This window comes from Trachypithecus francoisi, unplaced genomic scaffold (assembly GCF_009764315.1).
Source record: "Trachypithecus francoisi isolate TF-2019V2 unplaced genomic scaffold, Tfra_2.0 Lachesis_group13, whole genome shotgun sequence".
Lineage (NCBI taxonomy): Eukaryota > Metazoa > Chordata > Mammalia > Primates > Cercopithecidae > Trachypithecus > Trachypithecus francoisi.
This window is the reverse complement of record NW_022681458.1, coordinates 4,440,180-4,459,892: the sequence shown is the minus strand read 5'-3', so window position 1 is coordinate 4,459,892 and position 19,713 is coordinate 4,440,180. Positions and strand designations below refer to the sequence as shown.

The window sequence follows — 19,713 nt, the reverse complement described above, 5'->3', positions numbered from 1 at the left end:
GTTGTACTTCTGGTCCCTTTACGTTGTCACCTGAAGTGCCTTGCCTCCTAGCCTACTAGTGACCCAAGGCTCTTGCTAGCTAATGACTGTGTTTGATCACTGTAGCGTAATTAACTGATATCTTCCTGTGCTGCTCAGAACCGGCAGTGACAGTGGCTGTCCACAGTAATGACAGCATCACAACCTTCCAGATTCAGCTCCTTGTCCTGCTGGACTCGGCTCCTCTCTTGCCACTTTCACTGTCCTACTCTCCGCTCTTGGTTCTGCTCTAACATTTTGCTTGGTGTTGCAGAACTCGTGGTGTCAGAAATGGGTTTCACAGTTAACCTTCCCAGGCCATGTCATGGGTGGTGGCCTTAGCTCTCCTTCCACTTCTTGGGAATTTGGTGCTTCTGAGGTGGTGGGTGCCAGTGTCTTGCTGGTGGGAGTGCGCTGGGTCCTCTGCCCACTGTTTCTCTCCTTCTGCTACAGATCTTTGAGCTGAATAAGCGTATTTCAGCTGTGGAACATCTGCTGACCTACCTGGAGAACACAGTTTTGCCTCCCTTGGCCAAGGTAACACCAGGGACTGGGCAAGGAGAAAGGGCCCCCACAGCTCCTTAAAGGAAGCTGAGGTGTGACATGGGCTTTTGGGAGAAGAGTTTCTTGAGATTTTGCTATTTGTAAACTTAAGTTCTGTGTGCAGTTCTCAGAGAGTCAGGCGGTTCCCACCACATAGCCTGAGTGAAGTTATCTGTCCCATCCAGGCCTGCCAGCACCCCTCATGCCCAGAACTTGAATGCGAGAGAACTTGGAGATCACACAGGTGTAACAGCCTTCCCAGGGGACATAACTGGAGATGAGAGGAAACTTTCTTGGCCCTACAGCCTCTGAGATCTAGGCACCAAAGCAGGGTGGAGTCTCCTTCCGCACCGTGTTTGTGAATGTATCATCAGCACAGCTTAGTCTGCTATATGCTGCTATAACAAAATACCACAGACTGGTTAATTTATAATTAGCAGAAATGTATTTGGCTCATGGTTCTGGAGACTGGGAAGTCTAGGATCGGGGGTGGCATCTGGTGAGGGCCTTGTTGCTGTGTCACCACATGGCACATGGTGACAGAGGGCAGGAGAGACAGAAAGCAAGACGGAACTGAACTTGCTTTTTTTTTTTTTTTTTTTGAGACGGAGTCTGGCTCTGTTGCCCAGGCTGGAGTGCAGTGGCCGGATCTCAGTTCACTGCAAGCTCCACCTCCGGGTTTACGCCATTCTCCTGCCTCAGCCTCCCGAGTAGCTGGGACTACAGGAACCCGCCACCTCGCCCGGCTGGTTTTTTGTATTTTTTAGTACGGATGGGGTTTCACCACATTAGCCAGGATGGTTTCAATCTCCTGACCTCGTGATCCGCCCGTCTCGGCCTCCCAAAGTGCTGGGATTACAGGCTTGAGCCACTGCGCCCGGCCTGAACTTGCTTTAATAACAACCACCCTGGAATGAATAACAAATTCATTCTTTCTATAATGATATTAATCCATTCATGAAGGCAGAGTCCTCATGACCTAATCACTTCTCGAAGGTCCCACCTCTCAATACTATTGCACCAGGGATTGAGTTCCCAACACATGAACTTTAGGGGACACATTCAAACCACAGCAGCACACCAAGACAACCTGATGGGGAGTACATAAAACAAACATGGCCTGCTGCAGGAGTGTGTGTGCATGTGTGTGTGTGTGTGTGTGCGCTTTTGTGGCTGGGAGACAGGCAGACAGACAGCCGGGGGTGCAGAGGGAGTGGGGGACCCAGTCCTCCATTCTAGCTGAGCCACAGCCACACATCTAGCACCTGGGCACCGAGATAAGGAGATTCAGAAAATATGATTAAGTATTGAGTTTCTTTGACCACAAAGTTTGAGGATAGCCTTCTGGGCCACACAGACTCCAGAGGAAAGGGGCCAGCGCTCCAAAGTGGAGAATTTAAAGTTTCACTTACAGAGGCAGAAACAGAGACGTTTCTCAGTGTTGCAGCATTTTCCATACAAGGCCCGTAATTGCATTGTAGCAATTCAGTAGGTTACAGCTTACTAATTCGGGGAAGATTGCTTTAACACTCCATGAGTAGGGGTAATGATCTTGAGAGGGGTCTCATCTCTGGCGCCACTCAGTCTTTCCTAATCGTCTACAGGGAAAAGCAGAAACTGAAGCTGCCTGCTACTTGACTCAGGCCACATAGCCACATCCCTCTCAAGGTTCCCAATCATTTGAAGTTCCCGCAGCTTTAAGTTTGAATGATTTACCACAGGACACTCCTGTAGCACCCTAGGTTTGCAGCTGCTCATTTTTCTTGGGGCCAGGGCTCCGGAGAAACAGATTTGGGTGAAGCTCAGGCTGAGGGCATGAGACCAAGTGGGAAGCAGAGCACACAGGCCCCAAGTTAGACCCCAAGGGCTACGCCTGCACAGGCTCTGACCCCAGCCAGAGCAGAGGGAGACTGAGGCCCAGCCCACATGCCATGTGTCCAGCAGGGGCCATAGCTGCCTTTGTCTGTAAGGGGATGGGTTACTGTGCTGTATGCTTTACGGGTGGCTAGGGCTAGGCTGACCATGTGCCATCATTTCATTTAATCCTGCAGTACCCCTGCAAAGTAGACATTTCTTTCCCTCATTTATAGATGAAGAAACTGAGGCCCAGGCTCTCATGAGTGAGACTCAGCCCATCACTGGCTAGAGAGCACCAGCTGAAAGCACAGGGAGGTTGGGGAGAGCGTTGCTTCCCGCGGGATACGTCTAGAAGGGCCCTCGCCTGCACTGGAGTCAGAGTGGCCCCAACGCAAGCTCCAGAGCCCCATCGGACCCCATGGCCCATATCCAGCCATTCAGCCCCCAGGCCACCTCCAGCCCCCTGCTATACACTGACCCAGGTCCCACTTGGGCCTCAGCTCTGCCTCTCAGGTAGACACTGGAGATCTGTCACTCACCTCCTTTACCGCTTTCCTGCCCAACTCCTTCCCCACCCTGCTGACCCCTCAGCAGCACTTGGGACCCGCTGTCTGATAGCCTGCGTGGCCCTAACTCCAGCCCACCCAGAAACGAGTTACCCTTGCAGAGGGAAAGGGCGGCCACCATCACCGTGGCTCTTGCTGGTAGCTCCTGGCTTTGGCCTTTTGCTCATACAAATCTCAGCCCAGGGACTAGTAAGTCAGAAGTAACAGACTCCACATGGGACCCGCACTGCCCACACACTCCCCGCGAGGGGACACTGCTTACAGGAATGGCCCTCTGGGCCATCAAGGAGCTGGACCTGAGAGGCAGCCAGGCCCTCCACCTTGAGGGGGCTGGATCTAGGGTGGCCAGTGTCCTGTTAGGGGCTCTCAGGGCTTGCACCTGGAAATTCCTGGCAAACAAGGACAAGTTAGTCGCCCTGGCTATGTCCCATCATGCTGGTTCAGGTCCCTGTCACACACGTATGTTCGTATGTTGTCATGTGTTTTCCATGCATACATGTGTATACGTGTGCATGTGTCGTGTGTGTAGGTTTGTGTATGTGTGTGTGTGTGAGTTTATTTACTGGCTTACAAAGTGAAGACAATCCCTGCCTCTCCCAGGCATCCACCGGCTTCCACCCCCACACCCCGTCGCTCTGCTGCATCCTGTCTGATGGGTGCTGGGCTTCCATTTCTCACGGGGATTCTGCAGTTTCTCAGCCCCATGCACTCTGGGACAGAGTTCAGCTCATATCAGGCTCAGTGGCGTTTACAGGCTGAATGTCACTCCCGATCTTTCCACCGAGGGCCTCTGTGATGTGGGGGCTTTGTCAGGAAAGTGGAGCCTCATAGAAAAGCATCCCGGCTAAAACATACAGCTTATTCATTGACTGAATCTAATTATCCCCTTGGTGTTCGTCTGTGAGACCCCAGGCAGCCAGCCCTGTTGATCTGTCTCAATAGGCTTCGTCTAAATAGAAAATTAAATGATCGTGGTAATATCCTCAGCTTGATGGGTGAGGGAGGGATCGATGCCACCCAGGGGCACCGTGGGCTGTGAGCAACTTCCTGGTGGAGGCACCTGCCCTCCCTCCCTCCCAGTCCTCCAGTGTCAGTGGAGGTGACGGCTCCCAAAGGAAGGGACGAAGGGCGGCACTAAAATTCCCCAGGTGGCATCTCTGGGCGGCCCTCACCTCACATTTCAAAGTCGACTTCATGGGGCCAGGGGAAAGCCCTCGGAATGTGGGATGGATGAGTGAACGGACAGGTGTACAGACAGACAAGTGAATGAGCACCGTCTTCCTGGCCATGTTGCTAACTTGTGTGACTTTATCACCTAGGAAGGGTCGGGAGACACAGGGAGCCACTCTGCTCCCAGCGCCGTCTCCTGACGGTGGGAAGGTGGCCATGAACAAAGTCAACAAAAACGCGGGCCTCGTGGGGTTTGCATTCCATTCAGGGGAGGCAGGAAACACGCAACTGCAGGAACATCAAGTTTCCCGCAGAAGTGCGGGGCCTGCGTCTGCTGAAGGGAACTCAGCATAGACAGGGTCACAGGGAAAAGGCCAACAACGTGTTACCATGCACATGAACACGGGGGTCCCATGAATGTGGGACTCGAAGCAGGGACAGATGACTGAGGTTTACACCCAAGGCGACAGGACGGATGGGGCTTGGGGCTTCCTGAGGGGTTGCAGTGGTGACAAGGTCACGGGAGGGGGAGGGGAGGAAGGGCTTCTGGTTATGCAAATAAAAATCTCTCAGGTAACCAGGAGCTGCCCTGGAAGAATCAGCAGCAGCCCGTGCTGGCAACGTCTCCATCTGACGTGTCAGTGTCAGCCATCAGTGTCATTTTAAGACCGCTGGAGGGGGTCTCAGAGAAAGCCCATCTGTCTGGTGTTCAGCTCACCGCTATAGCTTTCCTCCAGAGACAAAATCCACCCCCCGACACACACACAAAGACAGGTTTTCTGAGTGATCCCATCTGCAACTTCTCTGAATAAACAGCTGGAAATATGTCCCAGAAGTCTATTCTGGGGTGGTGTATTTTGGTTTCCTTCGCAAACCAACAAGTGGAACACAGGTCAGGAGGTGGAGGAAGGTAGAGAGAAATAAGTCAAGGCAGAAAGTCCTTGGGGTGAGGGCGGCATTTCAACCAGGACAGTCAGGGCGCCCCACTGAGCATGAGATTTGCCCAAAGAGCTGGCAGAGGTGCCGCTGTGTGGCTATCTAAGATCAAGTGTTGCAGCCCCTCCTAAGGTCCCAAGGAGGGAGCCGCTGCAGGAGACAGCCTGGCCAAGACGGCAAGGCAGGGGCAGGCGGGGGAGCAGAGGCTGGAGCTGGACGTAGTGGCAGAGTCAGACAGAATGGAGCCTCCCAGGCCATGGTCCAGGCTCTGCCTTTTACTGTGGAAGGCATGGGGAGGCTTGAGCAGAAGACAGCTGGCTGAGGGCACAGGAGTTGCTCTGGCCGTCCTCCTGAGAACAGGTTGTGGAGGTTGGAGTGAGACAGCAGGGCCGGCTGGGAGAAGGCAGTGGTCGAACCAGATCGCAGCAAAGATGGTGCGAGGCAGACCGATCCTGGGGCCCTCGCGAAGGCAGAGCCAACAGGAATGGATACTTGGGACGAGAGAAAAAGAGGAGTCAGGATGTCTGCAAGGTTCTTGGCCTAAGTAAGCTTCAAAGAGTGGAGCTGCCTCAGCCAAAATGAGCAACGCTTTAAATCTCGTCACCTACCTTAGCACGGTGTTAGCTGTAAGAGGCAATTGGGATAATTTTGTGTTTTTATCACATAACTCTGTTACCTTCTCAGACCTGGCACCTAAAACTCTTCATGAAAGGCCAGCATCCACAACAGACAAAGCCTGCCCTTAACCTCCCTGCCTCCTGCCCACAGACAAGGTGGCCAGTGGAACTAGACCCTTTAAGGACTTTATATAGATTATTGAACTGAGTTTGTATGAGAACTTGCAGGTTAGATACTGCTATCACTACCATTTTAAAGCTGAGGGAACTGTGATGCAGAGGGGTTGAGTGACCTGCCGAGGGGTACACAGCCTGATGGGGAGCCACAAGGGAACTCGCAGTCCAGTGGCTGGTTTTATGTGATCAGGAGCCGTGTGCCACAGAGGAGTGTCCCACAGCAGCTGCTAAATGAATCCTTGGTCAGAGTGTGGGAAGAGTCCAGCCCCTGGAGCTGGACCCGACCAAGTCTGTCTGCATATTTCCCTGAGAGAGAGTGGGCAGAGATCTGTGAGTCCACACCCCTCTCTCCCCATCCCTAGAGTGAGGACATCAGCCTGGAATAAATAAGAGGCACCCTTAAATGGAAGGGATGAGAAGGGATAAAAACAGTGGGTCTTAGATAGCCAAGGGTGTTGGCCAGCTTTCCCTGGGAGCCCCCAGCCCTGCAGAGCCTGCTTCTGGGGTCTGGGACTGGGCCCCAGTGGGGCACGTTGGACAAGCCAGCAAGGAGAAGGGAGGCAGCTGAGCTCAGCAGAAACTCTAGGTGTGCTGGGCCCAGGCCCATCTCCCGGAGCCAGCCCTGGAGCTCCACGGCTCCAGATGACTAGCCGAATCCAAGCCCACTGGCCTGTTCTGTCAGGGTCTAGGTGCTGGAGTGCGCACGGAGGCTGATGTAGAGGAGGAGACCCTGAGGAAGAAGCTGGAGGAGCTGACCAGCAACGTCAGTGACCAGGGAACCTCATCCGAGGAGGAGGAGGCCAAGGATGAAAAGGCAGAGCCTGACAGGGGCAAATCAGTTGGGGCTGTCCCCCAGGCGGACCCAGAGGTGAGACTACCCCCCAGGGGTCTCAGCAGGACCCTGCAGAGGTAGGGGCAGGGATGGACAGTCCCAGCTGACCACCGCCCTCCCCAGGAAGGTAGCCACCCACAGGGGCACACCAAGGGCCCTTGATGGGTTCTGCAGCTGTAAAACCAGCTCCCAGGATTCAGAGAGGAGAGCAACGTCATGGCGAGTCCCCATCTGGGTGAGACCCCGCACTCCCTCCTGCTGCCGGTCAGCTTCCATCCTTCTCTTTCATAGGTGAGCATGGCTGCCCATCAAACCAACAGACAGGAAAAGAGCCCCCAGGGCCCTGGGGACCCCGTCCAGCACAACAGGACCACAGATGAGGAGCTGTTGGAGCTGGAGGACAGAGTGGCAGTGACGGCCTCAGAAGTCCAGCAGGCAGAGAGCGAGGTAGTCCGGGAGGCACAGGGGAGCACTGGGTTCCGCAAACACAGATGGTGACCACACCCGAGCACTGAACATCTGACAGCTCTAACCATCTGACAGCTCACACCGAGCCCTCCCCATTGGCCCAGCGTGCACAGCTCTGAAGGCCAAGCATGAACCTGGGGGTTTCTGTGGGACTCACCTGGCTCACCACCCACTGAGCCCCTTCCCTTTTTCCTGTTCAACTTGGTGAGGTACAGGCAGGGTTTCCACTAAGAAAAAGGTGCTGAACACACAATCCCTGACCCAGGATGGGGGCCTAGAAGCAGGCCTGGAATTTAGGACAGCCCCCGACCTCAGCACTGGACTATGTCCCGAGGGCCATCTGTGAGTCTGAGTTGTGGCTGCAGAGCTTTAATCTGGGTCTGGAACCTATCAATAGTGCACAAAAGTCAAAGGGCAGAGCCAAGGCATTCAGGCCTCCCAGGGACAGCCGACGTGACTTGGACTCTGCTCTGTCCTACCTGGAGACCTACAGAGAGGAGAAGTTCTGCCCCTCAGACTGTGGGGACAGCCAGCCCTTTCGACCCTCCTCCACTTCCCTTCTCATCAGCAGGTGTCTGTCCCTCCCTGAGGACAAAGAGCATGTCCCCTAGAGCTGTTCAAGGGGAGTGAGTCAGGCTCTGGACTTTTCCTTCGTGTTTTCCTTCTTGCTTTGCAAATAAATGTAGCCCACATTGTGTAGGTCATGGAAGATCCAGCTGCGAGTGTCTTAGACCAAGCCCCTGCCTTCCTGCAGCTTGTGTTTTTAGTGGAAGGAGATAAACAGTAAACAAACAAGATCATTTGGGTTCATGAAATGTGTGATTAAGACAGTCAGTGAAGATGAGCCCCTGGAGTGCTCGGGGCGGGGCGATTTAGATAAGGCGGTCAGGAGGGATACTAGGAAAATGAGCCAACCTGGCAAATCCAGGGGACAGGAGTCAGGGTGGAGGCAGCAGCGTGTGCCAAAGCCCTGGGGTGGCGGTGAGCTTGGTGCGTGCAGGGATTAGCTGTGAAACCCTGAGACCAGGTCAGAGTGATGAAGGGAGAGTGTGAGGAGGGTGGATGGCAAAGGCCCCTGAGGGCCACTGGAAGGATCTGAATAGGGGGTGATGGGGCCTGGTTCTAATTTCCAGAAGCTGCCCTGGCTGCTGTGGGAGGAGGGGCCTAAGGAGGGAGGAGTGGAAGGGGGCCCAGGCAAGGATGGTGCCAGTGGGGATGGCCGACTGCTAGGTGAAGAGTGGCCACTACTGTCCTTGCCAATCACGGCCCCTCCTCCAGTCCCTCATGGGAGCCAGACTCCCTGAGACTCCAGAAAATGCCCCCCATCCTGCCTTCCTCCTGCCTGGGGTAACCCACAAGGAACACCCCCTTCTCACCAACCATGGAAGACAAACGCCAAGGGGACCACCAAGACAGGCATGTGGCTGGGACACCAATCTTAAGGGAAAACACAAGTAAAATTGGCTCCAGGAGTGAGCTGGGGGCAGCTGCTCTTCCTGTCCATGACTTTGAGGCAGGACCTCGAGCGTCTGTCTGAGGGGCCGTCTGTCTGTCTGCTGTCGTCTCGCAGGTTTCAGACATCGAATCCAGGATTGCAGCCCTGAGGGCCGCGGGGCTCACGGTGAAGCCTTCAGGAAAGCCCCGGAGGAAGTCAAACCTCCCAGTGAGTAGGGACACAGTGGTAAGTGGGGGGGATGGTGGTGAGTGGGGGCACAGTGGTGAGTGGGGGGACGGTGGTGAGTGGGGGGACAGTGGTGAGTGGGGGAACGGTGGTGAGTGGGGGGACGGTGGTGAGTGGGGGGACAGTGGTGAGTGGGGGCATGGTGGTGAGTGGGGAGACGGTGGTGAGTGGGGGACAGTGGTGAGTGGGGGGACAGTGGTGAGTGGGGGGACGGTGGTGAGTGGGGGGACGGTGGTGAGTGGGGGCACAGTGGTGAGTGGGGGGACGGTGGTGAGTGGGGGGATGGTGGTGAGTGGGGGGACAGTGGTGGGGGGGACGGTGGTGAGTGGGGGCACGGTGGTGAGTGGGGGGACAGTGGTGAGTGGGGGGGCAGTGGTGAGTGGGGGGGCAGTGGTGAGTGGGGGGACAGTGGTGAGTGGGGGAACAGTGGTGAGTGGGGGAACAGTGGTGAGTGGGGTACAGTGATGAGTGGGCGGACAGGGGTTAGTGGGGGGACAGTGGTGAGTAGGGGCACAATGGTGAGTCGGGGGAGAGTGGTGAGTGAGGGGACAGGGTGAGTGGAAGGACAGTAGTGAGTGGGGGGACAGTGGTGAGCGGGGGACAGTGGTGAGTGGGGGGGACAGGGTGAGTGGGGGCACAGTGGTGAGTGGGGGGATAGTGGTGAGTGGGGGCACAGTGGTGAGTCGGGGGAGAGTGGTGAGTGAGGGGACAGGGTGAGTGGGGGCACAGTGGTAAGTGGGGACAGTGGTGAGTGGGGGGGACAGTGGTGAGGGGGTAACAGTGGTGAGTGGGGGGACAGTGGTGAGTGGGGGGATGAAGTGAGTGGGGGCACAGTGGTAAGTGGCGGCACAGTGGTTAGTGGGGGTAGAGTGGTGAGTGGGGGCACAGTGGTGAGCGGGGGGAGAGTGGTGAGTGGGGACAGTGGTGAGTGGGGGGACAATAGTGAGTGGGGGCACAGTGGTGTGTGCGGGGGGGACAGTGGTAAGTGGGGACAGTGGTAACTGGGGGTGTAGCAGGACAAGCCGCAGACAAAACCCCTCAGACACCGAGTTAAAGAAGGAAGGGCTTTATTCGGCTGAGAGCTTCGGCTAGACTCACAAATCCAACAACCGAGCTCTCCGAGTGAGCAATTCCTGTCCCTTTTAAGAGCTTATAACTCTGAGAGGTTCCGTGTGAGAGGGTCATGATCGATTGAGCAAGCAGGGGGTACACGACTGGGGGCTGCATGCACCGGTAATCAGATCAGAACAGAACAGGACAGAGATTTTCACAGTGCTTTTCCATACAATGTCTGGAATCTATAGATAACATAACCGGTGAGGTCAGGCATCTATCTTTAACCAGACTCAGGGCACAGCGCTGGGCTGTCTGCCTGTGGATTTCATTTTTGCCTTTTAGTTTGTACTTCTTTCTTTGGAGGCAGAAATTGGGCATAAGACAATATGAGGGGTGGTCTCCTCCCTTAGGGGGACAGTGGTGAGTGGGGGGACAGTGGTGAGTGGGGACAGTGGTGAGTGGGGACAGTGGTGAGTGGGGGCACAGTGGTGAGTGAGGGGGACACAGCAACCTCAGTTGAGTTGGTGCCCCCCGAGGCCTCCCCACACCACACATGCCACCAGGGGCCTGACAGCGGGATCCTGGCCCCCTCACCTCCTTTCCCGTGAACATCTGGCCCGAGTTTCCTCATAGCCAGTTACTCAACTGTAATTTGTTGGGGTTCATTTTTGTTTATTATTTGCTGTTTCTACCAAAAGCTCTTTCTGAGGAGACCTGAGCCCCTGCTCTGAGGATCTGAAAGGCACACACACTCACAGTGTAAAATCCAAAAGGAACCACCTGGATCACGTTGCCTCACGTTGAAAGCCTTAGTCCGCTGCAACGTGAAGATGGATGTGACTGGAAGGGATGCGCGGGAGACTCACATCAGAGGAGTTGCTCATGTTAGGCCAACATCCTCCTCTCCTGATCCCATTCAGGAATCTTCAGACAAAACCACCCTGATGAGGACATTTGGCAAAAGAATGGAAGATGTCCTTAGGAAAGTCCCAGACAGGGTCATGACGGAAAACCCAGGATGCCCATTTAGCTTTAAATGTCGGATCAACAATAATCTAGTAAAAGTATGCCCCCAGGCAACATTTGGGCCTTGCACTAAAAAAGTTAGCTGTGGATCTTGTGAACGCAAAATATCTGAGACAGGTCTCAGTCAACTGAGAAAGTTTATTTTGCCGAAGTTAAGGACACACCCATGACACAGCCTCAGAAAGTCCTAAGACTTGTGCCAAGGTGGTTGGGGGTATAGTTTGCTTTTATCGTCTTAGGGGGACATGAGACATCCATCAGTATGTGGAAGACGTACATTGGTTCGATCCAGTAAGGTGGGACAACGCTTAAGTGGAGGCTTCCCAGTTATAAGTAGATAAGAGGCAACAGGTTGCATTATTTTGAGTTCTTGATCAGCCTTCCACTGAATACACAATTTAGTCTGGCTCAGTGAGTCTGCGTTTTTACTTAAGCAATAGGGGAGAGGAAGCAATCAGATCTGCAGGTGAGCTTCAGAGGGATGACTTGGAATAGAATGGGAGGCAGGTTTGCCCTAAGCAGTTCCCAGCTTGACTTTTCCCTTTAGCTTAGTGTTTGTGGAGTCCCAAGATTTATTTTCTTTTCACAATCTGAAATTCAAAGCTCCCGGGGTATGCTGCTTTTTAATTTGCACACTCTGGCAGCCCTAGTCCCAGAGCCCCGGAGCGGCATACTGGAGGTGGCTGTGCAGTCCCAGCGTCCCCGACCGAGCGTGCATAGACAGCATCCATCCTTACATCCAGCTGACACATGCCCATGCTCCTCCCTGTGGACGGAAGTTAAACAATAACATAAAGTTTCTTCTTTGTCCTCTAGATATTTCTCCCTCGAGTGGCTGGGAAACTTGGCAAGAGACCAGAGGACCCAAATGCAGACCCTTCAAGTGAGGCCAAGGTATGTGTTACTCCATCCAAGCCCAGACACCGCACGAAGGTGGAAGACTGCACCGCTTTCCAGCAGTGTGGCAAGTCCACGGGGTGGTGGAGCTCCTATGTCTGCAAAGCCGCCCACACAGCTGCTACAACGCTGTGGCAACTCCCGTGGGTTGGCTTCCTCGGTGGCACACACTGAGCTGGGTTTGTGTAGATGCATTTGTTGGAAATCCAAGAAAGCCCAGCAGGGGAGTGGGAAAGTGAGACGGGAAAGGAAGGAAGCAAGCATCTGACATGAAGCAAACCCACACAGGCTGACTGTGGCTCAGTCCTCCTGGGGGCTCTGGAGACCATGCAGTTCACACCTCAGAGTTAATTCTGTGTAGGAGCAAGGCCACCAGCACTTATCCCTTCCACACCCGTCAGTCCTGAGTAAGGGCCAGGCCCTGGGCCACACACATTCCCAGGCACTTCTGCCCTTCCCTGAACAGGCACAGCGGGCCCATGGCCTGGGGACTGCCTCCATCTGGGAGACGAAGGCGCTGGCTGCCAAAGGTGGAAACACCCAGGAGCCAGTGCGCTCAAAATGGCACAAGGACTTGTGGGGGTGTGAGCGGGACCCACAGATGGCAATGCACAGAGGGCAGAGCCAGCCTGGGAGGGAGGAGCTCCCTGCGTTTAGGTGGAGTGGTTAGGAGTGGGATGAGGGGTGCCATGGCCAGCGCCCCAGGAGGAACAGGCTTCAGCTTCAGGCCCTACCTGCAGCCCAGCACCGCAGGGAGCCTCGAGGCACCTAGCCACTCCTCGTCACAACCCTGGCAGTTCCTCACAGTGACACACAGTGTTTTCAAAAGTCCATCTTTCCACATGCTGTTTACAGCACCCAGCGGCTAGGCAGTGCTATTAACCCTGTTGGACTGATGAACAAACCAGCCAGCTCAGGGCAGTGGGTGAGCCTGATCCAGATCACAGACAGGAAGTGACAGCAGGCTCTCAGCCCAGGCCATGCCTGACGCCCACGCTCTTCTCTGGGTCGGGCGGGGGGGCGCTTCCACCTTTGTCCCCAGAAGCCCAGCCTGACAGCTTCTGCAGCACCTCTGGGAGCCACCCACAAACCCAGCCAGGCAAAATCCCAGGGTGCCAGACACCAGGAGAAATTTCTAGGGGAATTAGGCCATTTGGCTGTCTCTTCACTTCCCTGAAAAGCCAAACAGAGAATGGATATCTTATCGCATCGTACAAGGTAATCAACTGGAAAAGAGACAGGAGGAGAGGTGTGAGGACCAACAGTCACAGGGACCTGGGAATCGTATTAGACACAATTGATCTTCCAGTGTCCTTGTAAAGAGAGCTACAGGCCCACTTTACAGAGGAGGAGACCAAGGTTCAGAGAGGATAAGAAGTGAATTAGCCAGGCGCGGTGGCTCACACCTGTAATCCCAGCACTTTGGGAGGCTGAGGCAGGCGGATCATGAGGTCAGGAGATGGAGACCATCCTGGCTAACATGGTGAAACCCCATCTCTACTAAAAACACAAAAAACAAAATTAGCCGGGCGTGGTAGCGGGCGCCTGTAGTCCCAGCTACTCAGGAGGCTGAGGCAACAGAATGGCATGAACCCAGGAGGCGGAGCTTGCAGTGAGCCAAGATCGCACCACTGCACTCCAGCCTAGGTGACAGAGCGAGACTCCATCTCAAACAAAAAAGAAGTGAATTAATTTGCCCATGTCACACAGTGGTAAGGGGGTAGTGCTGGGATCTGAACCAGACCTGCAGGGCAGAAACTTATACTCCTTCTGCCATACCACCCAAATGTTGCAGCTCCCCCAAAGCTGAGCATCTCTTATTTCAGGCATTTAGTGCTTAATTTATTGAAAATGTCCATTCTAATGTTGCTAAAAGTTCAAATATTGCTAGGGAGCAGAAAACAGTGAGCCTGGTTCATTAGAAGCTGGAAGAGCAATAAGAAATCAAAAATTAGTTCACAATTCCCAAACATCACAATTGGATGAAGCCTGGAGACATTCTGTTTCTTCTAGGCAATGGCTGTGCCCTATCTTCTGAGAAGAAAGTTCAGTCATTCCCTGAAAATTCCAGGTAAGAGCCCTCTGCTCCCCGCACCCCCATGAGCCTGGGAAATGAGCTCCACAGTCGCAGCTCTGTGTGTTTCTTCATAATCTGTGGGACATATCTCACGCCCTGACTCCCAAAAATTGTTCCCAGTGCCGCTTGGGTCACCCTCAGGACCCAGCACGTTGGTGTTCCAGACAGCTGGAACTTGCTGCTTTAAGCGTGCAAAGGCGGCCCTGGTGACAGCGGTGATGCTGGTGGCGTTTCCATGGTTTTCTACGTAAATTGTCCTAACATGGTACACAGTTCCTGGCCTTCTTACAGAAAGTACGGGTCATCATTTAGCCTTCCTTGAAGGCTTGGTGGTGACAGGGACATTAGCTTTGTCCTGGACTAATGGGATGTGAGGCCTCCCCAGCATGTGGTCGGGCTCTTGGGGTATCTGTATGCTCATTTCATTCACTCAACTTGTGACCCAACCACTGCTCCCCGGAGGGGGGCAGCTCCTCTCCCCGTTCAGAGCCCCGTCCCTCTGCGGTCGAGCTGTCTCAGGCCCCCAGGCATTGTTGCATTGATCTGTTGTCCCTGTTTTCTGAGCTGTGTCCTCACACACACCATCGTTCAAACTCCACCACAGCTTCAGTCCTAGCAGACAGCGTGTGTCCCTCCTCTGCTCACAAGCAACCCTTGGCTCCCAGCTGCCTGCAGAATGAAGTGGGATTTCTTAGCATAGCCCTGCAGACTTTGGCCATTTGTCGTACACGGGAGTCAGCCGGCCCTGTGCTACACCCACCCAAGCATGCACTTCCTTCCCATGCGTGGAACAACACACAGCAGACGCTGGTTTCAGAGTGCGCCACACAAGCACATGCCTCCACACCTGGGTGCGCTCCCTCCCTGCCCATCTCTGTCCTGTGAAGTCCTCCAGGGCCAAGTATGAAGCGTCTCCCCCGGGGCTCTCCACCACCTCCCTGCAACACCCAGCACATCGATCCCTCTTTCCAGTCAGCTCACTCCTTGGTCAGTCAGCCACCCCACGTCCATGCCAGATCGCTCTTTGCACCCCCTGAGCTCCCAGCACACATTCTGGTCAATCCTGGGATGGAGCTGGTACCCAAGGCCCTTTGGGGCTAATCCCAGATTCAGGATCACCAGCCAGGAGAGTGACTTTGCCAGAGATGACCCGCTAAGGAGTGGCCAGCAGGGGTTCCTGGAGATCCACGTGCTGGCTCTGAGGGGAGTTTCCAGCACGTCTCGTGGGCTGAAATCCAGGTGGAGATTCTTGTTTTGTTTTGTTTTGTTGAGACAGAGTCTCACTCTGTGGCCCAGGCTGGAGTGCAATGGTGTGATCTCAGCTCACTGCAACCTCCTCCTCCCAGATTCAAGTGATTCTCCTGCCTCCGCCTCGCGAGTAGCTGGGATTACAAGTGCCTGCCACCATGCCTGGCTAATTTTGTATTTTTAGTACAGATGGGGTTTCACCATGTTGGCCAGGCTGGTCTCGAACTCCTGACATCAGGTGATCCACCCACCTTGGCCTCCCAAAGTGCTGGGATGACAGGTGGGAGCCACCATGCCCGGCTGAGAGGTTCATGTTTATAGCAGGAGGACAAAGGGTGATTCCTTGCATCCTCTGTATGAATGGTTTCGTGAAGGGTAGACTCTGTCCTATCCAGAGACCTCACTCATGTCCAGTCCAAGGCCAGAATAGCTCACCCCTGGCCCTCTGATAGCTCACAGGCATTTCGGGGTCTGAACAGCAACGTTGAGGCCTGACCTTCGCATGTCTTCCAGCCATCACCACCACCCTCTGCCAAGGGTGGCCAAGGGGGCTTTTCACTGTCTACAGAGGCCAGCCCCATGCACTGGCAGGTCCTTGGGCCTCCATCCCAGGGTCTGCGGGGCCTCACGTGACTTCACTCCTCAGGAGTCATGATCCCTCAAGTTAGGTGATTCCCTCCACAGAGGTTAGTCCTGGAGCAGGGATGGAGGGTCGGCAGGCCAGGCCAGATGACCCTGCAGAGAGAACAGCACAACAGGAGCATGCTGCTGAGCCAACTCCCAAAAGAGGAAAGGGACAGAGGCCTGGCTTGTAGCATGCGCCAGTTTCTGTGGCGTAAATGTTCCCATCCTGGCCGATCGCAAGTTCCCAGCTGATGTCACCGAGCGTGGGGTCAGGAAGAGGTGCACACAGTCAGCTCTCAGGAGCCCTGGCAACTGGCTCCAGTCAGGCAGGCCACAGAAGACATGCAAAAGTGAATAAGGGCCTGCACCAGCCACCTGAACACCAACACTCAACTAGGATGTGAGGCCAGATGCCCCCAGTTACACAGCCACGGCCCCAGGAGGGGCCCCGTGATGAGGGTCAGAGTCTGAGACCCCTTGGGCTGTTGCCGTGTCACAAAGGAAAGGCAAGGAATCCGGGTATGGTGGCTCACACCTATAATCCCAGCATTTCAGGAGGCCGAGGTGGGCGGATCACTTGAGGTCAGGAGTTCGAGACCAGCCTGGCCAACATGGTGAAACCCCATCTCTACTAAAAAATACAAAAATTAGCCAGGCATGGTGGTGCACACCTGTAGTCCCAGCTACTTGGGAGGCTGAGGCAGGAGAATCACTTGAACCTCAGAGGCGGAGGTTGCAGTGAGCTAAGATTGCGCCACTGCACTCCAGCCTGGGTGACAGAGCAAGACTTTGTCTCAAAGAAAAAGAAAAGAAAAGGAAAAAGAAAAGACAGAGACCGCACACCAGTGCAGTGCAACAGGCCTTTCTGCTGTTTCATTAGTGTGAGTATTTCTGGGGCCACAGTACATTACATTAATTACACAGTACATTAATGCCTGCACAGTACATTAATGCACAGTACATTATTGCCTGCTCCAAAGCAAAGGAGAAAGAAGTTGGCAAAACTGTTTATTTCCATGAAACCTGAAATGTAAATGCCTTGTTAAAAATATGTGATGTGGAAACTTTTCTTAAAAGGGGATATGTCCACTTTTATTCTACCTTTTAAATGTCTGAGGAGGCCAAGGCACTTGTTTGGGCTAGGTATGTGGTTGATAAAGCACCATCCCTCTCCCTGTTTTCCCCAAAGGCAAAGATGATGATTCTTTTGATTGGAAATCAGTGTACCGAGGCTCGCTGACACAGAGAAACCCCAACGGGAGGAAAGGAATGGCCAGCCACACTTTTGCGGTAAAGTTTTCTCTCATTCTCTGAGGAGTTTTTAAAATTAGTGACCCGTCAGATTTATGTGTTAATATTAAGTCTTCAGAGCAAAGAAAATGGAGATAAACAAAACAAGGATTCAGACCAGAGAATCAAAGCAAAAAGTAAAGTCTTTGCCAACGAGGGCTTGAACATCTAAATACTCTGAAATTAGAATAATATCTTCTTGTGTTTTAGAGCTTTAAATTTTCAAATACTTGCTGTCCACACACCCCATTGGATGAGGACCTGTGTCATTGACCCAAATTTATAGCTAAGAAAACAGAGGCAGAGAGAGGCTAAGTGAAAAACTCCAAGGGAGTTCACCTAATATTGTGAAGAACGTAAACCCAGCGTTTGACCAACTTGTCCATGTGTGTATGTGTGTGGCTGCGTTCACTCCTGTGTGCATTTGTGTGTGCTGTGTGCATGCCTGTGTATTTGTGAACACCCATGTGTGTGTACCTGCTTCACACCCAAGTGTGTGTGTTACCACAATGAAAGCACAGATTTATTGAAAAGGATGTTCATTCCACAGAGTGGGAACAGGCTAGAGCCAGTGGCTCAGGAGCCCGGTTACAGCATTTTGTGGACTTTTTTTTTTTTTTTTTTTGAGACGGAGTCTCGCTCTGTCACCCAGGCTGGAGTGCACTGGCCGGATCTCAGCTCACTGCAAGCTCCGCCTCCCGGGTTTATGCCATTCTCCTGCCTCAGCCTCCCAAGTAGCTGGGACTACAGGCGCCCGCTACCTCACCCAGCTAGATTTTGTTTTTTTTTTTTTTAGTAGAGACGGGGTTTCACCGTGTTAGCCAGGCTGGTCTCGATCTCCTGACCTCGTGATCCGCCCGTCTCGGCCTCCCAAAGTGCTGGGATTACAGGCTTGAGCCACCGCACCCGGCCGCATTTTGTGGACTTTAAGTGCCCTCCAGAGGTTTCCCATTGGTTACTTGGTTATACCCTATGCAAATGAAGGAGTGGACCCTATCAATGTGATCGGTCACAGGAGGCAACCAATCGGAGGCTGAAGGGAAGTTACAAATTTACACATGAAGACTTGGCCGATGACTAGTCTGATTGGTTGTGGGAGGGGACCAATCTGAGGTACTTTCCATTTTCATCTGCGATGCAGAGGAAAGGGGGCATAGCAAAGGGAGTAGCTGCTGGACTTTTTGTTCCTCGGGTGTGGAGAGGTGGGGTTTTCATTTTGATTCAGTTCTAGGAAGTTAGCACGAATTGGCCTTACGTTCCCTGCCTCCAGACCCTATTCTCTTGCCCCACGTGCATGTGTGCACAAATGTATAATCTAAGTTTGTGTCTACTGATGTGCACATCCATGTACACACTTGTATATTTGTATGTACACGCCCATGTGTGTCTGTGTTACATGCCTGCGTGTGTTTGTACTTTACAGAAACCTGTGGGCTACACGCCCATGTGTGTCTGTGTTACATGCCTGTATGTGTTTGTACTTTACAGAAACCTGTGGGCCACACGCCCATGTGTGTCTGTGTTACATGCCTGTATGTGTTTGTACTTTACAGAAACCTGTGGGCTACACGCCCATGTGTGTCTGTGTTACATGCCTGTATGTGTTTGTACTTTACAGAAACCTGTGGGCCACACGCCCATGTGTGTCTGTGTTACATGCCTGTGTGTGTTTGTACTTTACAGAAACCTGTGGGCCACACGCCCATGTGTGTCTGTGTTACATGCCTGTGTGTGTTTGTACTTTACAGAAGCCTGTGGTGGCCCAACAGCCCTAACAGGGGACAGGACAGAGCAACAGAGGAGCCCTGCACTCTTTTCCCTCCACCATGGCCATCCTTTCCCTCATTGGCTCTGCGTTTACCACTGTACACAGTCACCATCCCGGTGAGAAACAAGAAGCACCCTGCACATGGACTCCCCTTGCAAGGGGACAGCGACATTCAGTCCTGCACTGCTCATTTGGGTTTACTGATGACTCCTGGCCACCCCACCAGCCGCTCTGATCTGTGAGAAACAGCTAAGCTGCTGTGACTTCCCTTTAGGACAATGTTGTGTAAACCTTTGAAGGACACACAGAAGACCTTTATACTGTGATCTTTTACCCCTTTCACTCTTGGCTTTCTTATGTTGCTTTCATGAATGAAATGGAAAAAAGATGACTCAGTTAAGGCACCAACCATATGTGTATTCTTGATGGTCTATATCGGGGTGTGAGCAGATGTATGCTTATTTCTTGTGGGTGTGATTGGAAATTAGGCATCCAGACAAGTGACTGAACTAATGACCTGCTGAATACTGAGGGAGGAAGAGACACCCCAGCCCCCACACTCCGTGCACTCACTCTGCAAGTTCCCATGTGATCTGTAGACCAGGGGAAATTACACTGTGGTCAAGGGCAGAGCCTGCACATGGCAGCAAGTGAGCATCTGATACATGCTCAGATGCTAGTGCAGAAAGCCTGCTGGGAGAGGGAGAGACGGCAGGCAGAGATCCAGATGGGCAGGGAAGAGGTCTGGTTCTAGCCTGGCTCTGCCACTCACCACAACAGATCCAGTGGGGCAGAGGACAGAGGGTCACAACCAATGAGGAATGCCTGCCAAGGACGGGGGTGCAGAGGCCACAGGTCAGCT

At 53.5% G+C, this 19,713-nt stretch overlaps 1 protein-coding gene across 7 annotated transcripts in view; it reads left to right on the top strand.

Annotated features, from left to right (window-relative positions):
* Positions 1–19,259, top strand: part of MLPH (melanophilin) — a 68,015-nt gene extending 48,756 nt beyond the window's left edge. For 3 of the 7 annotated variants that reach the window (XM_033229770.1, XM_033229771.1, XM_033229772.1), the window contains 8 exons: positions 472–555; positions 6,567–6,752; positions 7,008–7,163; positions 8,755–8,865; positions 11,764–11,841; positions 13,858–13,915; positions 16,983–17,083; positions 18,832–19,259. In XM_033229770.1, the coding sequence (XP_033085661.1) occupies positions 472–555; positions 6,567–6,752; positions 7,008–7,163; positions 8,755–8,865; positions 11,764–11,841; positions 13,858–13,915; positions 16,983–17,083; positions 18,832–18,858 (801 nt within the window). In that variant the 3' untranslated portion in view covers positions 18,859–19,259. The remainder of the gene's footprint in view (positions 1–471; positions 556–6,566; positions 6,753–7,007; positions 7,164–8,754; positions 8,866–11,763; positions 11,842–13,857; positions 13,916–16,982; positions 17,084–18,831) is intronic. The other 4 variants (XM_033229773.1, XM_033229775.1, XM_033229774.1 and 1 more) reach the window with 4 other exon arrangements.
* The last annotated feature ends 454 nt before the right edge of the window (positions 19,260–19,713 follow it).